Source organism: Marmota flaviventris, unplaced genomic scaffold, assembly GCF_047511675.1.
Source record: "Marmota flaviventris isolate mMarFla1 unplaced genomic scaffold, mMarFla1.hap1 Scaffold_1063, whole genome shotgun sequence".
NCBI lineage: Eukaryota > Metazoa > Chordata > Mammalia > Rodentia > Sciuridae > Marmota > Marmota flaviventris.
In genome coordinates this window covers 58,352-79,000 of record NW_027287729.1, presented here as the reverse complement: position 1 = coordinate 79,000, position 20,649 = coordinate 58,352, and the positions used below count along the sequence as shown (strand labels likewise).

Sequence of the window (20,649 nt, the reverse complement as noted above, 5' to 3'; positions counted from 1 at the left end):
GGGGGGATTTAAAAATGTAAATAAATAAAATTGAACACACACCTCGGTTCCCCTCCCCCTGCTGCCTCCCCATTTTCTTCATACAGAGGCACGAGGCAGGGCCAGGGCCCAGTGTTCTGCTGACCAGATGCCAGGCAGACACAGGGGTTCCCTGAGGTGGCCAGAAATGTGCATGAAGCAACCACTCAGTGCTACAGGTAAGAAGGACAGGCAGGGCTCCGAGGGGATGCAACGGGAGCTGCAAGAACCGCCGGCAGGAGCCTTGATGTCCCCAGCACACGTCCTCCGCCCACTGTGGAGAAGTGCCGCTCAGCCGCAGCACAGAGCCGGCAGCAGAGCCGGCAACTCCCAGGACTCGCCAGGTTCAGTTCACAACACAAATCAAAATCACATGGTTTTCAAATGAAATCCTTCACATCCACCTGTGTTCAAAAATTAAATAACTTATGTTTTTAACAACTTCCTTAAAAAATCAATTATCACAGACTTAAATCCAAAGTGTGGAAAGACCTACTTTCCTGTGAATGTAGTTCTTCCAAAGGGACAGATAGGCGCACACTCAACAAACAGTGGGGTTTTGTGTTTTTAGCTAAAAGCTAAACCCACCAGACAGTTTTAAGCAAGTGAAGCCTTTTCCTTGCAAATGGCCTCAGCTCACTTAGACCAACACACACAAGCAAAAGCAAGGAAGACAGTGACTGTTCTCTGCAGGGCGTGCGACCGCCCCCACCAAGGACCATGGTGGGAACCACCACCCAGTTCCACACAGTGCAGCATTCCTTCAAGTGGGCCATTCCTCTTCCTGCACAGAACTTAACAGTGACGTAGCCCATGAGAGCCAATCTGGGAAGGGGCGGTCACAGCTGTACGTGTTTAAAGGAGACACAGCTCAACAAGCCAGTTTGGCATTCAGACAGACACATCTTGGTCATAGGGACGTTCTCTTCCATGGGACAAACCTATGTAGTTTCCAAGCGAGCCAGCTCACCCCTTTCAGGCAGCAGGACACTGTGGATACTCTAGTCAGGGCTTGCTTTGGACAAAAACTGATAGCTAATATTTTTCATCTCTAGTATCATTAACCCTATGGAGAAAAAAAACATATGATCAATGCTAGACAGCTGAGAATGTGTAAGAAAACCACGCAGTAAAGGCAACGTTGAACTCATCTGACAGCTGTTCCATCACCGCCCACCACTCGGGCTTGAGGCTGGTGACTTCATGGACGCATCACTCCGATGCACTGCCAGTTCAGTTTCGAGTCTGTGATGGTGGCCCCAGTGTGACGCTGCCTGCCTCCACTCACCGCCTCCTACCCCTGAGGTCCAAGGGGCCTTGGGTGATGGTGAGCACAGCACCTTGAATAGGTGCCAAGAGCCCAAGAAGCTTTCTGAAAACTGCCTTGGATTTGGGCAAGGAAACAAGTCAGTGGCTTGGAGTCCTGGCAGGCGCGTCCACACTGGGAGCTTAACCTCAGCAGCCAGCCTGAAGGATGTCGCCCCCAGAGCGCTTGGTCACCGACAGCGTTGTGAACACCTGCAGGAGAAAAGACACAGCTGTGTTCAGACCCCTGAGCAAGGGACTTGACAGGTAACACCACATGCACTGGAAATGACTCGTGACTACTTAATGCAACAGAGAAGCCCTGTGACCTCTATTCTCTAGAGGGGAGAAGGCAAACCATGTTAAAACCCAGGTGAAAATAACACAGGTTACATCAAATGGGGAATTTTGGCAGCACGAGTGTGAGGAAAACAAATCCGCTACCCAGCAGCCCTCAACTCTGAAAGAAACCCATCACCAATGCCAGGGCCCAGGAACAGGAGTGAAGAACACGATCACCAGCACCCCTGGGCCCAGGCTGTTGGGCAGCCCCACATCTGCCTCTCCCAGAGGACTGCAGCCCTCTTCTCTTTCCCTAATCCATGGCTCATCACTCCTGTGCACTTCTTTTGTAGTTAAAAACAAAACAAAACAAAAAACCTCACACATGTGGCAAGATGCTGTACATACTACTCTGCTACTTTCTTGGCTCTGTATTTCTAAAACTCACCCATATCACAAATAGCTCTAATTCTATTTTCCACTAAATGGAAATTCAATTCAATTATTGCAGTATGCTACATGCAGAAGTCGGTTACTTAAATAGGAAAGACATCATAAGTCACCCCCCAAACTCCTCCTGGCCGTCCAAGCGGTGGCCACTGTGCTCTTTGCAACACGCTGTGGAGATATTTTGGAATGTCTCCTTGCACAAAGAGCTCAGAGGGCAGGTGACTTCAACTTGGCTGGACTTCTGAGGTGCTTAAACCAACTAACCTTGTCCCATGCAATAGCCAATGAGCTCTTTTGTTTCAGATCTTGGCAAACAGTGGGTGGTTGTGGGCTTAGAGCCTTAACGACTGCAGTCAACTTTGACCTGCTACTGCTCATGACTGCCTGCACAGAACAACTGTCCCCAAATGTGAGCGAATGAATCCTGCTGCTCATACTTTGCCTGGAACGCAGGAAAATTAACACTGACTCTAATTATACTAATCATAGAATTATACAAATTCTTATTTCCCAGGGCAGGGTTCAGGAACCTCATTTTTAGCCGAAGCCCCAAGTGGTTGCATATAGTGGGATTTCCGTGGCACACCAGAGCAGGAAACGCACTGAGGGTTCCCAACCTAGAAATCAAGCCACAGCAGACCATCAACAGCATCTTTCTGCAGTTTCACTAACTGTAGGAAACTTCCCTGCAGCCAAGATTTTTAAGAACATAATACTTCAACATCTAAAAATAGACTTTCATTCCTGGTCTAATGGAGTGTTGGTACCAGATCAGCTCTCTCTCTTAAGCAACCCCAAAACTATATGCAACTGACATTTTAGACACTGGACAACGGTTGGCAGACTGTGATCCCTGAAGAAAAAACAAGGTAAACCTGCAACCTTTTACCTGCTTGGCTTCCTACCTGCAGCCATTAACCTAACCCTGGCAAAAGGGAGGGGGTGGGGGGCAAGAACAGCAGAAGCTCAGGGCTTGAAGAGACAAGGCAGACTAGATCCCGGGAGGATGCAGTGGCCAGAAAGCTGTGAGGCACAGTCCCCAAGAGAAGGGAGCCACCTACCTCCAGAAATCTGCACACAGGACCCACATGGCCAGGAACGCCACCACCCAGGAGCTGTAACCCCACTGCCACCCAAGCTCATGGGGGTCAGTAGAGGTTCCAGTTGTCTTCCTGCAGGCAAGAAGGTCACTGAGCCCCTGGGCCACTCAGAGATCTCAGGAAGCCACCCCTTAGGAGAAAGGCTACTTACTACTAGCCCTGGAGTACAAGTTGCTCTAGGCCAACTTGAAAACAGGCTCCCATTAACAGCTGCCTAACATAAGAAAACCCATCTGTCATTCTTCAAAGAAAGACAATATAACCCAGGTGCCCAAAACAGATTCAAAGAGCTGGGAGGAAATGTCAACCTAGAATTTCAAAGTCAATAACAATATCCTTCCAAGAAGAAAGTCAATAAAGACATTTTGAGACAAATAAAACTTGAGTGACTTTGTCCCTCACAGAGCTATACTACAAAAACCCCTTTAAGACAAAGTGAGGACGTAGCAAGGAGGTGCCGATGCCCTTCCCACCAAGACCCGCCTGCAATGTGCCCCTTCTGGTGACACTTCCTTCCTCCCTTCGCCACAGCAGCCAGAAGTGGCCTTGTTCCGTGATCACCTGCCCCGACCCCCTTACTTATCCACACAGTCTTACGGAGAGCAGGCCGTGCCAGTTTTAGCCAGCTTTCCCACTGCTGTGACAGAAGACCTGATAAGAACAATTTTAAGCAGGAAAAGTTTATTTAGGGGCTCATGGTTTCAGAGGTCTCAGTCCAGACAGCCAGCTCCACTCCTCTGGCCTCGAGGGAAAGCAGGGCATCATGGTGGAGAGTGTGGAGGAGGCAAGCAGCTCAAGACATCTCATCAGGAATGGGGGGGCGGGTTCCCACTTGACCGATACAAAATACATACCAACACCATACCTCCAGTGCCCACCGGCTCTGCTCCAGCCACACCCTGCCTGCCTTTAGTTACCCCTGTTAACCCCCATGAGGGTATTAAATCACTGATTGGGTTAAGACTCTCGTGACCCAATCGCTTCACCTCTGAACCTGCCTGCATTGTCTGACACGTGAGCTTCTGGGGACACTTCACATCTAACACCACGGCAGCCCAAACCTCTGTTACTCTATTTTGCAAAACAGTAGCCTGCCATAGCTACTCCATTCTGAGTTCAAGTGCTGAGGTGAGATGGCACCACACCTTGTTTGGACAAGTAAACCACCACCATCCGCCTGGCACAACCACAAGGCATGACCGCTAAATAAACTGTGCTAATAAGATGACCCCCTGTGAGCTTACACATTAATCAGGAGCACATGGATGCGTGGGAATATCAAACACATCAGAAACACCAGGCCCATAAACTTACTGAACCACCAGACCACCAATGAGGCAACCCCCTCACTCAAGACCCATAAGAGGAGGAGTACCCCATGATGCGACATGGTGGCCCCCTGACCCCATCACCTGGTCACTCCTGACAAGCCTTGCCCAAGAAAATCGCCAGTGATGAACCTCTGATCTCTGCCCTCAGGTTTTGGAAGACTACGGTTTCTCCCACCGTAACAACCACGCGTCCCCCGAAAGCTGACACCTCAAGCTAACACTGTGACCTTGCTGCTGTCTGCACCTTGTCCGAGAGTAAGCTCCTGTGCTCTGACAGCTCTGTGCCCAAACAAGGTCTTCTGCTGGTTCCTACTCCTGTCTGACCACCTGGAGCGACTCTGCCTCATGTCTGCTCTCCCTTGCTCAGTTCAGCCCCCTGAACCCCCGTGGCCACTGTAACCCTTTCTTAGCCTTTCTGTAACCTACATGTGCAATTGTGTTAAGTGTGCGACTTGAGTGTTACAGGTGTTAGAAATTAAGATTGGGATAAAAGAACCTCTGACTGCCCAGCTTATGACTACCAGGTGACCCACAAGTATTCGGTGACCGCCACCGATGAAAAGTAGTGTGGGCTTATTATTGTTACTTATTACTTATTGTTCCTTATTGTTACTCATTAATCCCGACACTGGAAAGACGCATGCGTACTGGTCTACGTTAATGGCATGACTTGCTCAGGACACCTCTTTCCCAGCACTTCTCCTGGGCTTTCAAAAGGGCTCAGGTGCCGCCTTCTCACCACAGCCCTCCTCCAACCTGCAGGTCTCCACCCTCCTCTCAGTGATCTCAGCTGCTGCCGCCTGGGCTCTACCACCACTCCCTTTTTCTTTGGAGTCTGGTTGCACCCTCAAGTCCCCCTCTCCCACATTTCACTGCCAAATGCAGGGGACAGACAACTCCTGGGCCTCACTTTATGCAGTCCCTCTGCAGCACGGTAGCATTTCCTGTTGGCCTCACACACCTTTTAACCATCCAGTCCTCCTCTTGTTCCCATGACAGCGCTCCTCCTGTGTCCTCCTCTTGCAGCCACTCTGTCACAGCCCAGGTGTGCTGAAAGGCCCACTGCACTCAGGTGGCCAGAACCTCTGGCTATCTGGCTGCAGATCCCAGCTGCCTGGTCTGTCCACCCCAATGTGCTACACAACTGTCACCATCATCCATGTATGTGTGACAGGAAAAGGGCCAGGAGGCAGCGCCTGGGCCCTGCTCAGCTCTTCCCACTGGGTGCTTGCAGTAAGCTCAGGCACTCTGATGGGCACATGATCTGCAAGTTCCAGCCATCTCCTCTCAGCTGAGACATAGCAAACACCTCTTCCTGGATGATACATGTCCAATACGGAAGCCATGATCTGGTTCTTCTCAGGCAAAACCATTCCCTGGCAGTTCAGATCATGCATTTGAGATTCCTAATTCTTTTACCTCCACTACTGCTGATGTGTAATCAACTATTTTATTTATTTTACCTCTTTTCTGTCAAATTTGAACTCTTAATGCTGACATCTGGTTCAAATTCCTATAATTCTGATTAAATGCTTCTATTTGATTTTCGTTAGTTCACAAAATAGACATATAGTGCCTTCCACCATTTATAGTCCCACGCTGTCGAAAGGCAAGGTGGGGGCCGTGGGTCTGCTGTAGCCAAGGACACATCACTTCCGAGTAGCCACTGGCTCCTTCACTGAGCCAACAAGGATCAGGAAGACTGCGCCATCAGCCTGACCCTGAGTCACACCTGACCAACGATGGCCACAGAGTACCAACAAGAAATATGTCTTGGCTTCTGGGAACAAACCAATCTAACAAGCAAAAACAAGAACTCACCATTCAAGCTCATATCTATAGTACCCAGGCATGAAAATTTAAAAATACTTTGCACTCAAATCAAATTTAGAAATGTATTTTGTTTTGAAGTACAATTCAGACTTCAAGCCAGATCTTTCTGATCTCACTGAGCAAGCTGGTTTGAGAAAAAAACACATAAGCAAAATTCAACTAGAGGGGAAACTATATTAGTTGTTCATTCCTATAATCAAATGCCTGAGGCTGGCTAACTTTATAAAGAAAAGAGGCTTATTTAGCTCAAACTTCTGGAGGCTCAAGGGCTAACATCTGGTGATGGCCTTTGTTCTAGAAGAGTCCCAATAAGACACAGGGCATCATATGGCAAGAGACACGAGCATGTGTGTGTGTCTACATAGTCTCTCCACCTATCCCCCTTTTACTTTTTGGGCACCAGGGATTGAACCCAGAAGCACTTAAACACTGAGCCATATCTCCAGCCCTTTTTATTTTTTATTTTGAGACAGGGTCTCACTAAGTTGCTGAGGCTGGCTTTGAACCCACAATCCTCCTGCCTCGGCCTCCTGAGCTACCGGGATCATAGGAGTGCACAACTGTGCGCCCTCTTCATGTTTCCACTTCTTCATATCTCACAATGGGGATTAAATTTCAAGACTTGAGGCCTTGGGGGACCCGCAAATCGTATGTAAACTGTAACATTAACACTGTTCAGACTCTGCAGGGTTCATCTGTCCTGCCAAGTGGGCCTTCCCAAGACTGAAGGCCATGGCTTCCTTGGGAAAAGGCCTGTGATATTTTTTTTTTAATTGGTTCTTTTTTGTTCTACATAATAATAGAACTTATTTTGACATAATTATAGAAGCATGGAACATAATTCGCTCTGATTCGGACCCAGGTACTTCCCCTTCCTCTCCCTCCCACTCACTCCATTTCCTTCCCTCTACTCCACTGATCTTTCTGGTATTTACTTACAGCTTGTTTTCCTCAGTGTCTCCTGGATGCGGTGTATTCATGTGTGTGCACAGGAACACGAGGTCAGGTGTACTCCCTGCCTCCCCCTCCCCGTCTCCTTCCCTTCTCCCTCCTTCTTGTCCCCCTTTGTCTACTGATCTTCATCCTTTTTTTTTTTTTTTTTAATCTTCCCCATTTCATTTGGATTAGCTTCTGCATATCAGAGAAAACACTCAGCCTTTGACGTTTTGGGGCTGGTTTATTTCAACGGTCTGTTCCTTTGGTTTTTAATATTTTTTAGTTGTAGATGGACATAATACCTTTATTTTACTTATTTATTTTTGTGGTGCTGAGGATCAAGCCCAGTGCCTCGCAGGGGCCAGGTAAGCGCTCCACCACTGAGCCCCAGCCCCAGCCCAGTGCCTGCCTTCTTGATGGCACACCTGGACAAACTTTTTGACCAACTGTCCCTTTTACTGATACCTGAAAAACAACTGGTTTCTTAAGCTTTTAGGACAAAGAGGAAACAGCACAGGAAATTAAGGGCATCAGAACAACTGGTATCGGCATCAAAGACACTTCTGAAAGAGGCTAATACTTTTATATACAGGAAAAACAGCACTGAGAAATGCTCTTGGCTTCTTTTAGCTTTAGAGCAGAGACAAAGTCTTTTATTTTTCTTCCAATATACTAATATACCATCAGCACTGCCAAAAATTCAGACCTTAGTATTTAAGGCTATTATCTTAAAATACTTACAATATGAACCCTAAAGAAAATATGGACAATTTGCATCCAAAATAATATTATAATAAAAGGCTCTCCCTTGTTTGCAAAGGTATGTAAAAATCCTTAAACAGCTATTCCCCTTTCACACAAAAAACAGACTGAATTCTGGAGCGTCCTCTTCAGTGCTCTTACACTGAATGCTGGTGACACCGTAAAGGAGTGCAACTCTTCTGAAAACCAATACAATCCTTTTGTTTAAAACAAGTGTGACTATGGATGAGGACTAGGAGACAATATGTGATAATGAAAATAGCTGTGCTAGCAAGGCCGTATTATGCACAATTTAAAACAGGATCTAAAATGTGTTCTCAATTTTTACAAAGGGCAAGGGAATACATTTAAACAAATTTCAGACTTGAGAATTTGCAACCTAATGTTCTATTTTTCAGGAATTGATTTAGAAATAAAAATAGATTTGCATACAAAACTAAACCCATCAGAAAATGGGAGCAGATGACAAAAGAGCTATATTTATTTTTCTTTCTGATGATACACTTACATTAAGATGGAAGCCAAGCTGTCATCATTGATCCCTCTAAATGAAAAGATTCGGCTCTTTTAAAATTTTCCTAAAAACAAAATTAAAAAAAAGAACAAAAAACAAGCAGCAGCAGCCTCCCCACACGCAGGAGCCTCACAGGTCAAGTGCTGCTGGACGCTGAGCCCATACTCCCAAGGCCTCACAAGGCTCCCCAGGAGGCCCCCTCTTGTACAAAGGGATCAAGCTATTACAACCCTAGAACTTTTGATGTTCAGCACTAAAATTCATTTTAAGACATTTCAAAAGAGTCTTTTAAAAACTCTTCCTCCTGAGCTGCTGTCTCCTGTGAGAGGAAACTTTATTAGCTGAATTACCACTTAAAATTACAAGTAATCAGTTTCCTATTCAAGGACTGCTGCTTAAAGTCCAGAATAAATCACCCCCACCCTGCTGTCCCCAGATTCATGCTCTGGCAGAGCCACTGCAGGCACGGACTCTTTCTCCAGAAAGATTCCAGTCGAAACAAGGAGCTTCTCCACCTCCTTCCTCCTCCATCCCAAGAGAACCGTGGGCAGATGGCCTTGTGGAAATTATCTTTCTCTAAGAGCAAAGTCTCAACTGAGGGATGTGCCAACTTCCGAAAGTAAGTACTCCTCAGAGCCAAAGGCACTCCAGTTCCCTAGGTGAGTCATCAGAATGGCAGGGAGGAGTTCGTTCAATACCAAGCTGCCAAGCTGGCCTGAGGGCTGTGCCTATTCCGAACAGTGCTCAGGACGAGTTGGCTCAGGACAAGTTCTTAATTCTTAAAGGTAGCACTCCTACTACATCAATGAACTAACATTTGTGAAATTCAATAAAAACTTGAAATTTTACAAGGTATGTAAAATCAAACCCCCAACTTCTTCTGATTAGATCAGACACTGTCTAACTGCTCTTTAAGTTTCTAAGCCTTTCCTCTTCATTTCACCTTCTTATGTGGACAGTAGCACCCAGAGCGGCACTCCCCACCCAGACACGCCTGGACTCCATCCAGTTACTACCCGATTTGGAATCCTGCGTTTAACAGAGAAAAAGTCCCTAAGAATCAGCTAACTATCAAATTCATTTCCCTAAATCAAGAAGCTTTAAAAAAGATTTCCATAGTTAGGATCTAAAAGCTTGGTTTTTCAAATTCTAATTTCTAAGCAAGTAGAATTCACAACCAGGGGTGAAAAAGGAGCACACCACCAGGAGCTTCTTCAAAACAGCAGTCCTCCCACCTTCCACACCAACGCTGTGTGGCCTCTCAGTCAAGCCCCACCGCCCACGGTGAAGTTCCCTGGGAAAGAAACACCTCACAGATGCAGCTACTGCCATGGCCAAATGCCAGGACTCTCCCGGACACCTGGCCCTCAAGGCTTCCAGCAAACTCTGTAAATAAGTCTCTATTTTACTTCATGTGGAAGCTAATAAAAGCTGAGAGACACGGCCAGGTCTTAAAGAGAAGAACTTGCTGAGTGGGACCACAACTCACGTCTGTGTCCTGACAGTATGCTCATGTGGCCACCAAGAAATCATTCCAGTTTTTCAATTCAGGACAGTCCAGGGAGGTAGACTATCACTGCTCAGCATGGGGCCTGGAGCTGAGACCGCCTGGGTGGGATCCCAGCTGTGCCACTGCTGGGCAAGGTGACCACGGGTAAGGTCCTGTCTTTAGTTTCCTTGTCTGTCAGGCAGAGCTGGTACCCTCCCCTCCTCGTGAAAGGCCAAAGGACGCTGACACACAGAGAACACAGTGTGTGCACGGGGCACCCTCACAGGCGCCGGTGCCATAGTGGTTACCCCCAAAGCGCACTCTTGCTGCTTTAAGACACCAACCTGAATCCTTCTCAGCTTCTCCCTCGTCACATTTCCAACCAGCTGAAGGTGCTATCCACCCAATCCCAGCACATCAGAGCCATCCAATGCCCACTGCCACCTCCCTAGTCTGGCTAGGCTCCTTTCTCATCTGCCCCTTTAACAGTACATAACTGGATTGGCTACTACACGGGCCTCTTCCAGCCCACTGTCCACAGTAGCTCAAAAGGACTAGAGACCTTTCAGGTTGAACATAAGGTGCCAGGTGGTGGCACATTCAAAGAGGGCATGGAAGCTCCACATTCCCCCAGCCTGCCTTGCTTACACCACTCTTCCATGTGGCTCTTCCTAAGTTACATCCCTTGTAATAAACCAGTAACGTTAAGTTAATTGTCTTCCTGAGTCCCTTGAGCCTAGCAATTTATTAGGAGAGGATCATGGGAACCCCTGAGACTGGAAAGCTGGACGGCCTAGACTTGAGACTGGCATCTGAAGTTGGGACAGTCTTGTGAAACAAAGTCCTTAACTTGTGGGGCCTGATGCCAATTCCAGGTAGTTAGCCTCAAACTGAATTACACCATAGGATCCAGCTGTTGTCTGGAAAACTGGCCTTTGGTGTGAGAAACCCCACCCCACCCCACTCACAAACATCTTGTGTTACAAGTGTTGTGAATGGAAAGCAGATGGCCCACTCGGGTGCCCTGCATTGTTCACCCTGATCCTGGAGTCTTACCGTGGATTACAATGGGAACTTCACTCTCATGCCTCACCTGCTCTTAAGCTCGTCACAAATCCCTGCCAGTTCCCAATGCCAACAGGGTGCTCCACATGTGGCTTCACACAAAGGTGCACAGAATGAGTATCACCCAACATTTTTTATCTTATCAATCAGTCATGAACTTGGAAAAAATAAATCCAAGTGCTAGCAGAGTTATCAGAACATTCAGCCTTCGGGCTTCAAAGTCTTGAGAGCACTGACAGATGGAGGTGTCCAGCGGCAAATGTGCTGGGTACCAAGAAGGACAGGCCTTTGGCTGACCTCCTGCCTCTTCACTGAGTCTTTCTCCTGGGTGGCAGTCAACTGCCAGATGATACTGTGCACGCTGCTGCAGGTCAAGAACAACACAAGCAGGCAGGCAAGTCCAGTGCGAGCAGCCCTTCAACCAGCCCACTGGGAGCTGAATTCAAACAGGAATCAGACACTCTTACATGCAAGCTGCGAAATCTCTTCATTCATCCATACTGGGGATGAATGTTGCAACTCTCAACAATCTTGGACTGGCAACTAATTTTTAGATTTCCTCACAGTTGCAGGTTAAATTTTGTCCTCTAAAAGATATGATCACCCCTGTACCAGTGAATGTAACCTTATTTAAAAACAGGGTCTTGCCAGGCACGGTGGCACATGCCTGTAATCCCAGAAGTTTAGGAGGCTGAGGCAGGAGGATCACGAGTTCAAAGCCAGCCTCAGCAAAAAGCAAGGTGCTAAGCAACTCAGTGACACCTTGTCTCCAAATAAAATACAACACAGGGCTGGGAATGTGGCTCAGAGGTCAAGTGTCCCTGTGTTCAATCTACCAAACAAACAAACAGAAAACAAAACAAAAACACCAGGTCTTGGCAATATAACGTGAGGCCATTTTGGATTAGGGTAGGCCCTAATTCAATGACTGTGTCCTTGTAAGAGGAAAGAAATTGGGACACAGACACAAAGAGATAAGGCCATGCAGAGTTGGAGGCAGAGACTAGAGTAATGCACCTGCAAGCCAAGTAACGCCAAGCCAACTCCTGGAAGCTAACAGAAGCAAGGAAGGATCTGATTGTTCCCTAGATGCTTTAGAGGGAGCACAGACCTGCTGATACCTTGATTCAAGATTTCCAGTCTCCCAAACTGTGATCCTGTGTCAGTTGTTTCAAGCAACCAGTTAGTTGCACTGTGTTACAGTAGCCTTAGGAAACTAGCATGCAATCAAAAATGCAAAGTTAACTGGCTCCTTCCCCGTGTACCTACTCTGAGTCAACACTGAATAAAAGATATATCACACATTCTTACAGAGCATTAATCCAGACTCTTCCGTTTTTATGTTTTTTGAATGCTTAGGGTTTTTTTTTTCCTTTGTAGCAATAACAGCTTTGTAGCAATAACAAATCATATCCTAATCTCTAAATATGTTAATATTTTGTTTCCAATCAAGCCAAGTGCTTATTAATCTAGAGTAGGACACCATTCCCAACTGGAAGGCGAAGCCAAGATACTTTTCCATGTCTGAAAACTGACATTTCACATACTCAGCAAAAAGTTCAGCTGTGCGAGTACAATCAGGAATGGAAACCGGCCAGTCCTCCAGATGCTGAATGAAATCTGGTACTAATGCACACACACACCACTGTGTATGTCTGTACACACAATTCACACCCTGGATACCACTGGCTAGGGTACACAGACAACAGCTGCGATTTTAAACTCCAGAGCTACACTGCCACCTCCCAGCCAGTTCCTGTGAAGTATCACTCACTACATTCAACTCCTGGATGATCACTCACTTACAGTGAAGAAACACTGACACCCAGAGGCCTAGGTGGTCAATTTCCAGTTCTAATCTCATTGTTTTGATAACAAAAGCAAAAGGCATAGACAATATTAGTTTAGCCTTGAAGTAACCCCAGATCACTAAGATAGAGGGTCTTTGGAGTTTGAATGGCATTATTAACTGATTGGCATGAAAAAAACTAAGGAGATTTTATAATAAGTGCTTAAAAGCCCATATTTATCAGTTGTTCTCTTAAAATTTTTACACTGAAAGGCATGACAGACATTTCCAGTTTGGTAATAAATATCTGAAAAAAAATTATTTTGAGAGAAAGGCCTTCCTTTGAGGTACTCTCAACCATTATCAAAGGTCAGGAGATATAGAAGTAGGTCAGGTGCAGCAGAGAACAGCACTGTTCAGAGTCCCAGGCCTGCTCCTCATGCTGGCAATGATGTACACTTCTAAACAGCTCAGAGAGTGTACTTGACCCACCTCTGCACAGACGGGGTGGATTCCAATCGTGCTGTCCAGCTGCCTCTTGGTCAGTCCACACTTGAGCGCAGCTGCGAAGCCCTGCGTGACTTCCCCAGCATTTGGGCCCAGTACATGAAAGCCCACAACACGCTCCTAAGATAAAAAAAATAATAATAAAGTAAAAAAAGCCTGCTAATTTTTATCCCCTTCCTTTCCTATCTGGCCTTGAATACTTCCCTGGTCTAGTCTAAAAACCCCATGTCAGAAATGGACACAGACTCATGCTGAAGTTGGGCACTACAAACTGATTAGGCACAAGACTCCCTCGTGTGGGCCGCCACGGGGAGCATGATGTGCACGTTGAGCAGGAGGAAGAGACAAGACGGCCTGACAAGGACCTGAGGAGGAGGATGGAAAACTAAAAAGCAAAGACATCTGCAGTTCCTGAACCACTGAACACTTACAGGATGTTACACAGGCGGTGGGGACCCCATGTTCCCTATTTGGTTTCTCAGTGTCACATAAACTATCTCTGGTAACCATGAGGCTCAAGAACAGTCACTTAAACTAAAAAAAAAAAAAAAAATCATTTAAGGTTTTAAGAAGTAGAAAGAGCAATTAGATACTGTTAAGACCCTTCCTGTATGAAAATACTTTTGAAAGCAAAAGGAAAAGGTCTAGCAACTCTGAGCTACCTGTTTGGGAATTACTTTGGATAAATTCTAAATCCTAAACTCAGGCTACCTCTGCCAAGAGCAGAGAAACCTGGTGCATTCTACTGCTGTACTCAGTTTTTCAAGAGCCAACCCTGAATAAGCTAAACTACCTAGTCCCATTTCCTCACAACACTTGAGGCCATTCAACTGGGTGCAGAACTATTCAGCCAGTCTCTGGCAACAATCAGAAAGGTCACTTTAGTGCCAAAGTACTATGACACATTCTGTGTTGGACAATCAGGAGTTCAAAGTTGAATAAAGAAGATCTGTGTTGTGAGTTATTAAAAAAACTTAAAATACACTAGATTTACATGTAATAACATGGGAAGATTTCAAAAAATAAACATAAATTCAAAAAACAACGTGCAGGCAAAAATTGTAGCTCAGTGGTAGAGTCTTGCTTGGCACATGTGAAGCACTGGGTTCGATCCTCAGCACCACATAAAAATAAAATAAAGGCAATGTGTCCACATACAACTAAAAAAACATAAAAAAAAAAAAACAATGCACCAGGTTGTATTTACTGAAGATAACATTCTAAAACCACAAAACACTGTGTGACATTTATAAAAACATAACATTATGAACGAACAAAAACAAAAAGGAGAGACCCTCTGACTTCAGAGTTGTGCCTCTGGGGGAGTTTTGAAAAGACTACAGGAGGAGGAGATGGCTTAAAAGGGACTCTACCTTGCCTGGAATTAAATTCCAACTCTGTTATTAATGAGATAAATACTTAAATTTTATGTGCTTCAGTTTCCTCTAGTAGAAAATGAAGGAAATAACAGCGCATACGCCATAGGATTATATAAGGATTAAAAAGCTAATACTTATTAAACATATTAATAAATTAATACCTATTAATGCAGATCTTTTAGTATCTGATACAGTTAAGTGTTCAATAAATCTACGCTATTTATAAACAATACCTGTGATTATGGCAAATATGGCAAAAATGTTCAATGACTCTGAACTGTGGGCACTTTCCCTGTCTTTACATATATTTATATATATTCTATGTTAAAATATGTAAAAACTAGCAGATTTAAAAATCAAGGACATGGCATGAACATACTTTATATACAGAGATAAGAAAAATTGTGCTCTATGTGTAATAAGAATTGTAATACATTCAGTTGTCGTGTATTTAAAAAAATAATAAAATCAATAGAAAAAAGTGATACATTAAAAAAAAAAAATCAAGGACATTTAGACACTAAAATCAGATGACTGACTCAAAATGAGTAAAGCATGCCCCAAGGACAGTCAGAAGTTCTAGAAGCATGCTTTTGCATCAGCTTGCTCATGACAGAAGAGCAACAACATAGATCTTCTTTGTTACTATCTTTGTCCATGAAAATATTATGACCTCAATTGCTTTAGGTAAGGAAGGTTTATTGGCAGTGAAACTTATTTTTCATATTACACAAGCAAGCTACCAGAACAAATAACAATAGGGGGAAAAAACAACTGCACATAGTTAAAATGGATTTGCTTGGCATGAAGGAAACTTGATGTTGCTCCATGCAACTGAAGTCTCGCTCACCCAAGAGAGGTGACATTGCCAAGAAGAATAACTCATGCTTTTTTCATATCTTTTCTCTGCAGTAGAATGGATATCTAATGTATGCACACATAAACAAACTTTTAATAAAATGTCTAAAAAGAAAACTACATACAATCATTTTTATGCCAACGACATATTCATTATGGATTATTCTAGTATTTTTTTTTATTAAATGCCTCAATGATGACCTCTTTTGTAGAGAATCTAAGAAGTATCTCCTAAAACTCTAGGTTCTGCAAAAAAAATAAAGAAAGAATAAAAAATCTGCAATTGTGGGCTGGGGTTGTAGCTCAGCAGTAAAGCGCTTGCATAGCACAAGTGAGGCCCTGGGTTCGATCCTCAGCACCACATGAAAATAAGTAAATAAGATAAAGGTATTGTATCCAACTACAACTAAAAAAATACATATTAAAAAAATCTGCAATTATGTCCCTGTCTGGAGCAGTAGTTTCTATATAAGATACATGGTTTAAATCTATTCAAAACTCAAGATTAAAAATAGAGCTTATTAGGCTTTTTAATGAATAGATTCCTTAGCATTATTTATATTTTTACTGAGGGCATTTTGTTTAAAGGCAATGTGCCAGGTAAGTTAAAATTATCCATTTTCTATGATTTAGTACAATACTTAAAAGAGTATGTGCATGAACATACATGTGTCCTGGTTTATCACGTAAAATACATTTCTTACTGTGTGGCAGCAGTCAAGAGTTTGAAGAACACTGATGCTTTCAGTCCCTCATTCTGTAAAGACACAAACTCTTCGAGGCCTGGGAGTATGCCAACAGGCTTAGCTACCAGAGGCTCCAGGCAGAGCTCGAATCGGACCTCAGTTAAGGGCTCTTCCCAAGGCAGGTTTCTCTGGTGCCAGCTGCTGGGGCTCAAATCTGCATCATTTCTATTCTTTTTTGTTCATTATTTCTAGATAGTCAGTGACTTCATTGCTACTCACTTATAAACACAAACACAGAAGTTGTTCCTTGGGCTCCTTCCTGCCCTGAACTGATTGCCTGCTACTTATGTATAGGGCCCTGCACTGGTGCAGGCAGTGGAGCCAAGGCCTCTGCCAATGGAGGGTGAGCACACAGCTGGGGGACTGCAGGTGAGACACTAGAGTAGTGCCCTACACAGCATGTGGTCAAAATCAAGCACAGCAACTTTAAAAGTAAAAGCAACTTTTTCATAGCTGCTCTTCTGCATCTCCTGCTGAGAGTGCAAACTGAGAACCCCCTGACTTGGGCCAGGTGACAGGGAAATGAATTGTAACATCCTGGGTTAGCACAGCCTAGTTAAGTCTACACATGTACAGTTCCTGCCTGTTGTCTCAGTGTATCACCTTCCCCTCTTATAAAACCTGTTTCTCTGAGCTCCACAAAGATAGAAACTTAAGACAAAAAGGTCTCCTCTATCTTCCTCAAGCTTTGAATAAACTTGTTTTTCTTCATCAACCTTTGTCTCCTGAATTTTAGAGGTGCCAAGCAGTAAAATCTCAGGTTCCCAGTAATAAAAATAGAGCTATATGGGCTGGTGTTGTGGCTCAGTGATAGAACTCTCACTTAGCATGTTTGAGGCACTGGGTTCAATCCTCAGCACCAGATAAGAATAGTTATTGTGTCCATTTACAACTAAAATATATATATAGACTTAAAAAATTCAACCATATATTAAAAGCTAAATGAGATTATTAGAAGGATTCAGAATTGTACTTACATTGTCTTTCAGATTACAGACTATTTTTGCATAACATTTGTTGTTATCTCTTGATGGAACTGTCCATTCCAGTGGCCAAAAGAAACTATGGTAAACCTAAAAGGATATAGGCACAATTTAAACTTTCTTAAGTAGCAAGTTTGCAGACTTCAGATCTGGTGAAAGAAAAAGCTCTTTAATAATTAAGAGTTTAATTAAATGATAAAATCCATGAATTCACAGGAGATGGTATAAAGGCAAATGACTTGACACACCCTACTCAGGGATTTTTTGAAATAAATTCATCCCTTAATAATAATCCAACCTCAAAGTAAACCTTAAGTAATAGTAACAAAGAAAAATAGGAAAGGATGGGCTGGCGTTGTGGCTCAGTGGTAGAGTGCTTGCCTATCATGTGCAAGGCACTGGGTTCGATCCCCAGTACCACAAAAAAAAAACTAAATAAACAAAATAAATTAAACTAAAAACAAAAATAAATTGAAATAAAGAAAATAGGAAATGAAAGAAGTCATGTAACTACTGTCCTATATTAAAAACTAACCAATATACCTGATTAAAATCAATCAATTAATTAATTTTTAAAAAACTAACTCAAAAAACTCAAACTAACTCAAAAAACTCAACATCGTTTGTTTACCTTATAAGAATGACAACTTTGGACAAGAAACAAATAAGGAGCCAGAAATAATCATCACAATCATCTAGATCCCATGTTTATATTTCCAAAAGACATTTCCTCTTATGGCATTATCACTAACAGCACCTGAGGGTGCAGGGAGGGTAGACATACTTGCTGAGATTAACTCACAGATAACTCAAAGATAGATTTTTCTCCTGCAACTGTTAGGGCCTCAGTTCAAAACACAGTTAGTGATCCTTGTAAAAGCACATTGGTTATGATGACATGATTAATTTTTTTAAATAAATGTAGGTTGCAAAATTAAATGTACAGTATCGCAACAATTATGAAGGGAAAAGATTAAGAACATTACCCCAAACTGCTAACAATTGCTATGTTACAGACAATCTATGACAAATTTCCTATTTTCCTTATATTTTTCAAAATTTCAACTCAAACATCTTACTTTTGACACAAAAATATTTGTTTTTCTTCATAAAAGTCTATGAAGAAATAAAAATATTTATTAAGAACCTCAAAATTTAAATATCTTTGATAGGTAATCTATCCTTAAAAAAAAGAACAATAAACAATGAATTATAAAGATATTCATTAATCTATAGTTGTGAAAAACTATAAACAATCTAAACAAAAGGGACTTAACGAATTAAAGTATGATATCCCTTAAAAATTCAAATTATTACACATTTCTAAAAATGGTGTTTTTAGAAAATTGAAGGACAGACAAAAATGTCCATGATATATATTATTATTAATATATTACAGAAAACAGTTAATCATACTTTGAAAAACTTAACATGCGCCCACCCACACAAAATTAATACATACATATACACACATACATGCAATAGAGGATGAGCATCCCTAATCTTCATCTAAAATCTGAAATGCTCTAAAATCGGAGGATGTGAGTGCTGATAGGATGCCCAAGAGGAAAATATTCCACACCTTCAAACTATGTATATAAATTGAAACAAGTGGATTTCATATTTCTTGGGTCCAATCCCAGCCACATCTTATTATATATGTGCAAGAGAAAAAAAAAAATCTGATCCCAACCATTTCAGATTAGGGATATTCAATCTGTATAAATATTTATAGTCTAGATGGAAATATGCAAAAATATTAATAGCAGTCATTTCTTCATGAATTAAAATATAGTCTTTTTGCTGTTTCAAACTTTCTATAAATGAAGTTATACTATTTTTAAAATCAGAAAAAAATGTTAATAATGTGTTCCTAATAAACCAAGATATTACATGCTACTATCCATGCATAAAATAAAGGATTGTCAGTAGTTAAAAGAAGCTTTTATGGGCTGGAGTTGTGGCTCAGTGGTAGAGTGCTTGCCTAGCATGTGTGGGGCACTAGGTTCAATTCTCAGCACCACATTATATTCATAAATGAATAAAATAAAGATCCATCAACATCTTTAAAAGTATTTAAGAAAAAAAAAAAAGAGGGTTTTATATCATAAGGTTGACTTTTATTCCCAAATCTGTTCTTTTAGAATGTTTTACTGGAAAGATTTTCCCCTGTGATTTAAATGCATGCTGCAGTCCTTTTAAGTAGTATTATTTGTGAATATTAAAAAGTCATATACAGGGACTGGGGTTGTGGCTCAGTAGTAAAGCCCTTGTCTGGCATGTGTGAGGCCCTGGGTTCGATCCTCAGCACCACATATAACCAAACAAATAAAGTGAAAAATCCATTGGCAACTAAAAAAATATTTTTTAAAAAGTTATATTTCATATACAATGTCTTTACTACATGATAAAAGGTGAGTGGTGAAATTAATATAGATCAGACAGTAATGCTAAAATAGCAATCATTACATAGGTCAAAGCAAGAAAACGTTTTTTTTTTGTTTTCACTTTGCTGTATTTCTCATATTTCAATAATTAAAAATAAATAAATGTGGTTCACCCTTGTTCATTACAAATACACTGAAATATCAAAGGATAAAAAGTAGCATTCAATTACTCCAAAATGGCTCAGAGGAAATAATACATATACACAAAGAGCAAGAGAATATGAAAGTTTATAAAATAAATGAACAAAATGTAATAATAATTGAGTCTAGACAATAGCTATAAGGAAGTTCTTTGCATTATTTTTAAACTTTTGTGTATACTTGAAATTACTTTAAAATTTTGATGAAAAATAGTAGTATAGCTTAGTCCAAGATGAAGAAAAAAAGAAGAGCTTACCTCAATATTCTCCTCCCCAAATTTCTCTACAGCCTTCTCTTCTGAAAGGCCGCAAGCACCATATTCCAAAGGAGTAAATACGGTTGTTGGAACGTTTTCATAGTCACACTGTTTCAAAACGAGGGAAGAGAATTATGATAAGCAAATCCTAAAACAGGTATTCTTAAAAATGATTCAAAAGTACACTTCCAAACTCATTCTATGAGGCCAATAACACCCTGATTCCAAAACCAGACAAAGACACATCAAAGAAAACTTCAGACCAATGTCTCTAATAAACATAGATACAAAAATCCTCAATAAAATTCTGGCAAATCAAACACAAAATCATATCAAAAAGATAGTGCACCATGGTCAAGTGGGATTCATCCCAGGAATGCAAGGTTGGATCAACATATGGAAATCTATAAATGTAATTCATCACATCAACAGACTTAAAAATAAGAATCATATGATCA

At 42.3% G+C, this 20,649-nt stretch overlaps 1 protein-coding gene across 2 annotated transcripts in view; it reads right to left on the bottom strand.

The window, feature by feature from the left end:
* Nucleotides 1-6: 6 nt before the first annotated feature.
* LOC139701306 (thioredoxin reductase 1, cytoplasmic) overlaps nt 7-20,649 on the bottom strand; it is a 58,360-nt gene continuing 37,717 nt past the window's right edge. For both annotated transcript variants that reach the window (XM_071607183.1, XM_071607182.1), the window contains exons 11-14: nt 20,192-20,299; nt 17,342-17,437; nt 13,367-13,501; nt 7-1,536 (exon numbers count right to left, since the gene is read on the bottom strand). In XM_071607183.1, coding sequence (XP_071463284.1) covers nt 1,474-1,536; nt 13,367-13,501; nt 17,342-17,437; nt 20,192-20,299 — 402 coding nt within the window. In that variant the 3' untranslated portion in view covers nt 7-1,473. The remainder of the gene's footprint in view (nt 1,537-13,366; nt 13,502-17,341; nt 17,438-20,191; nt 20,300-20,649) is intronic.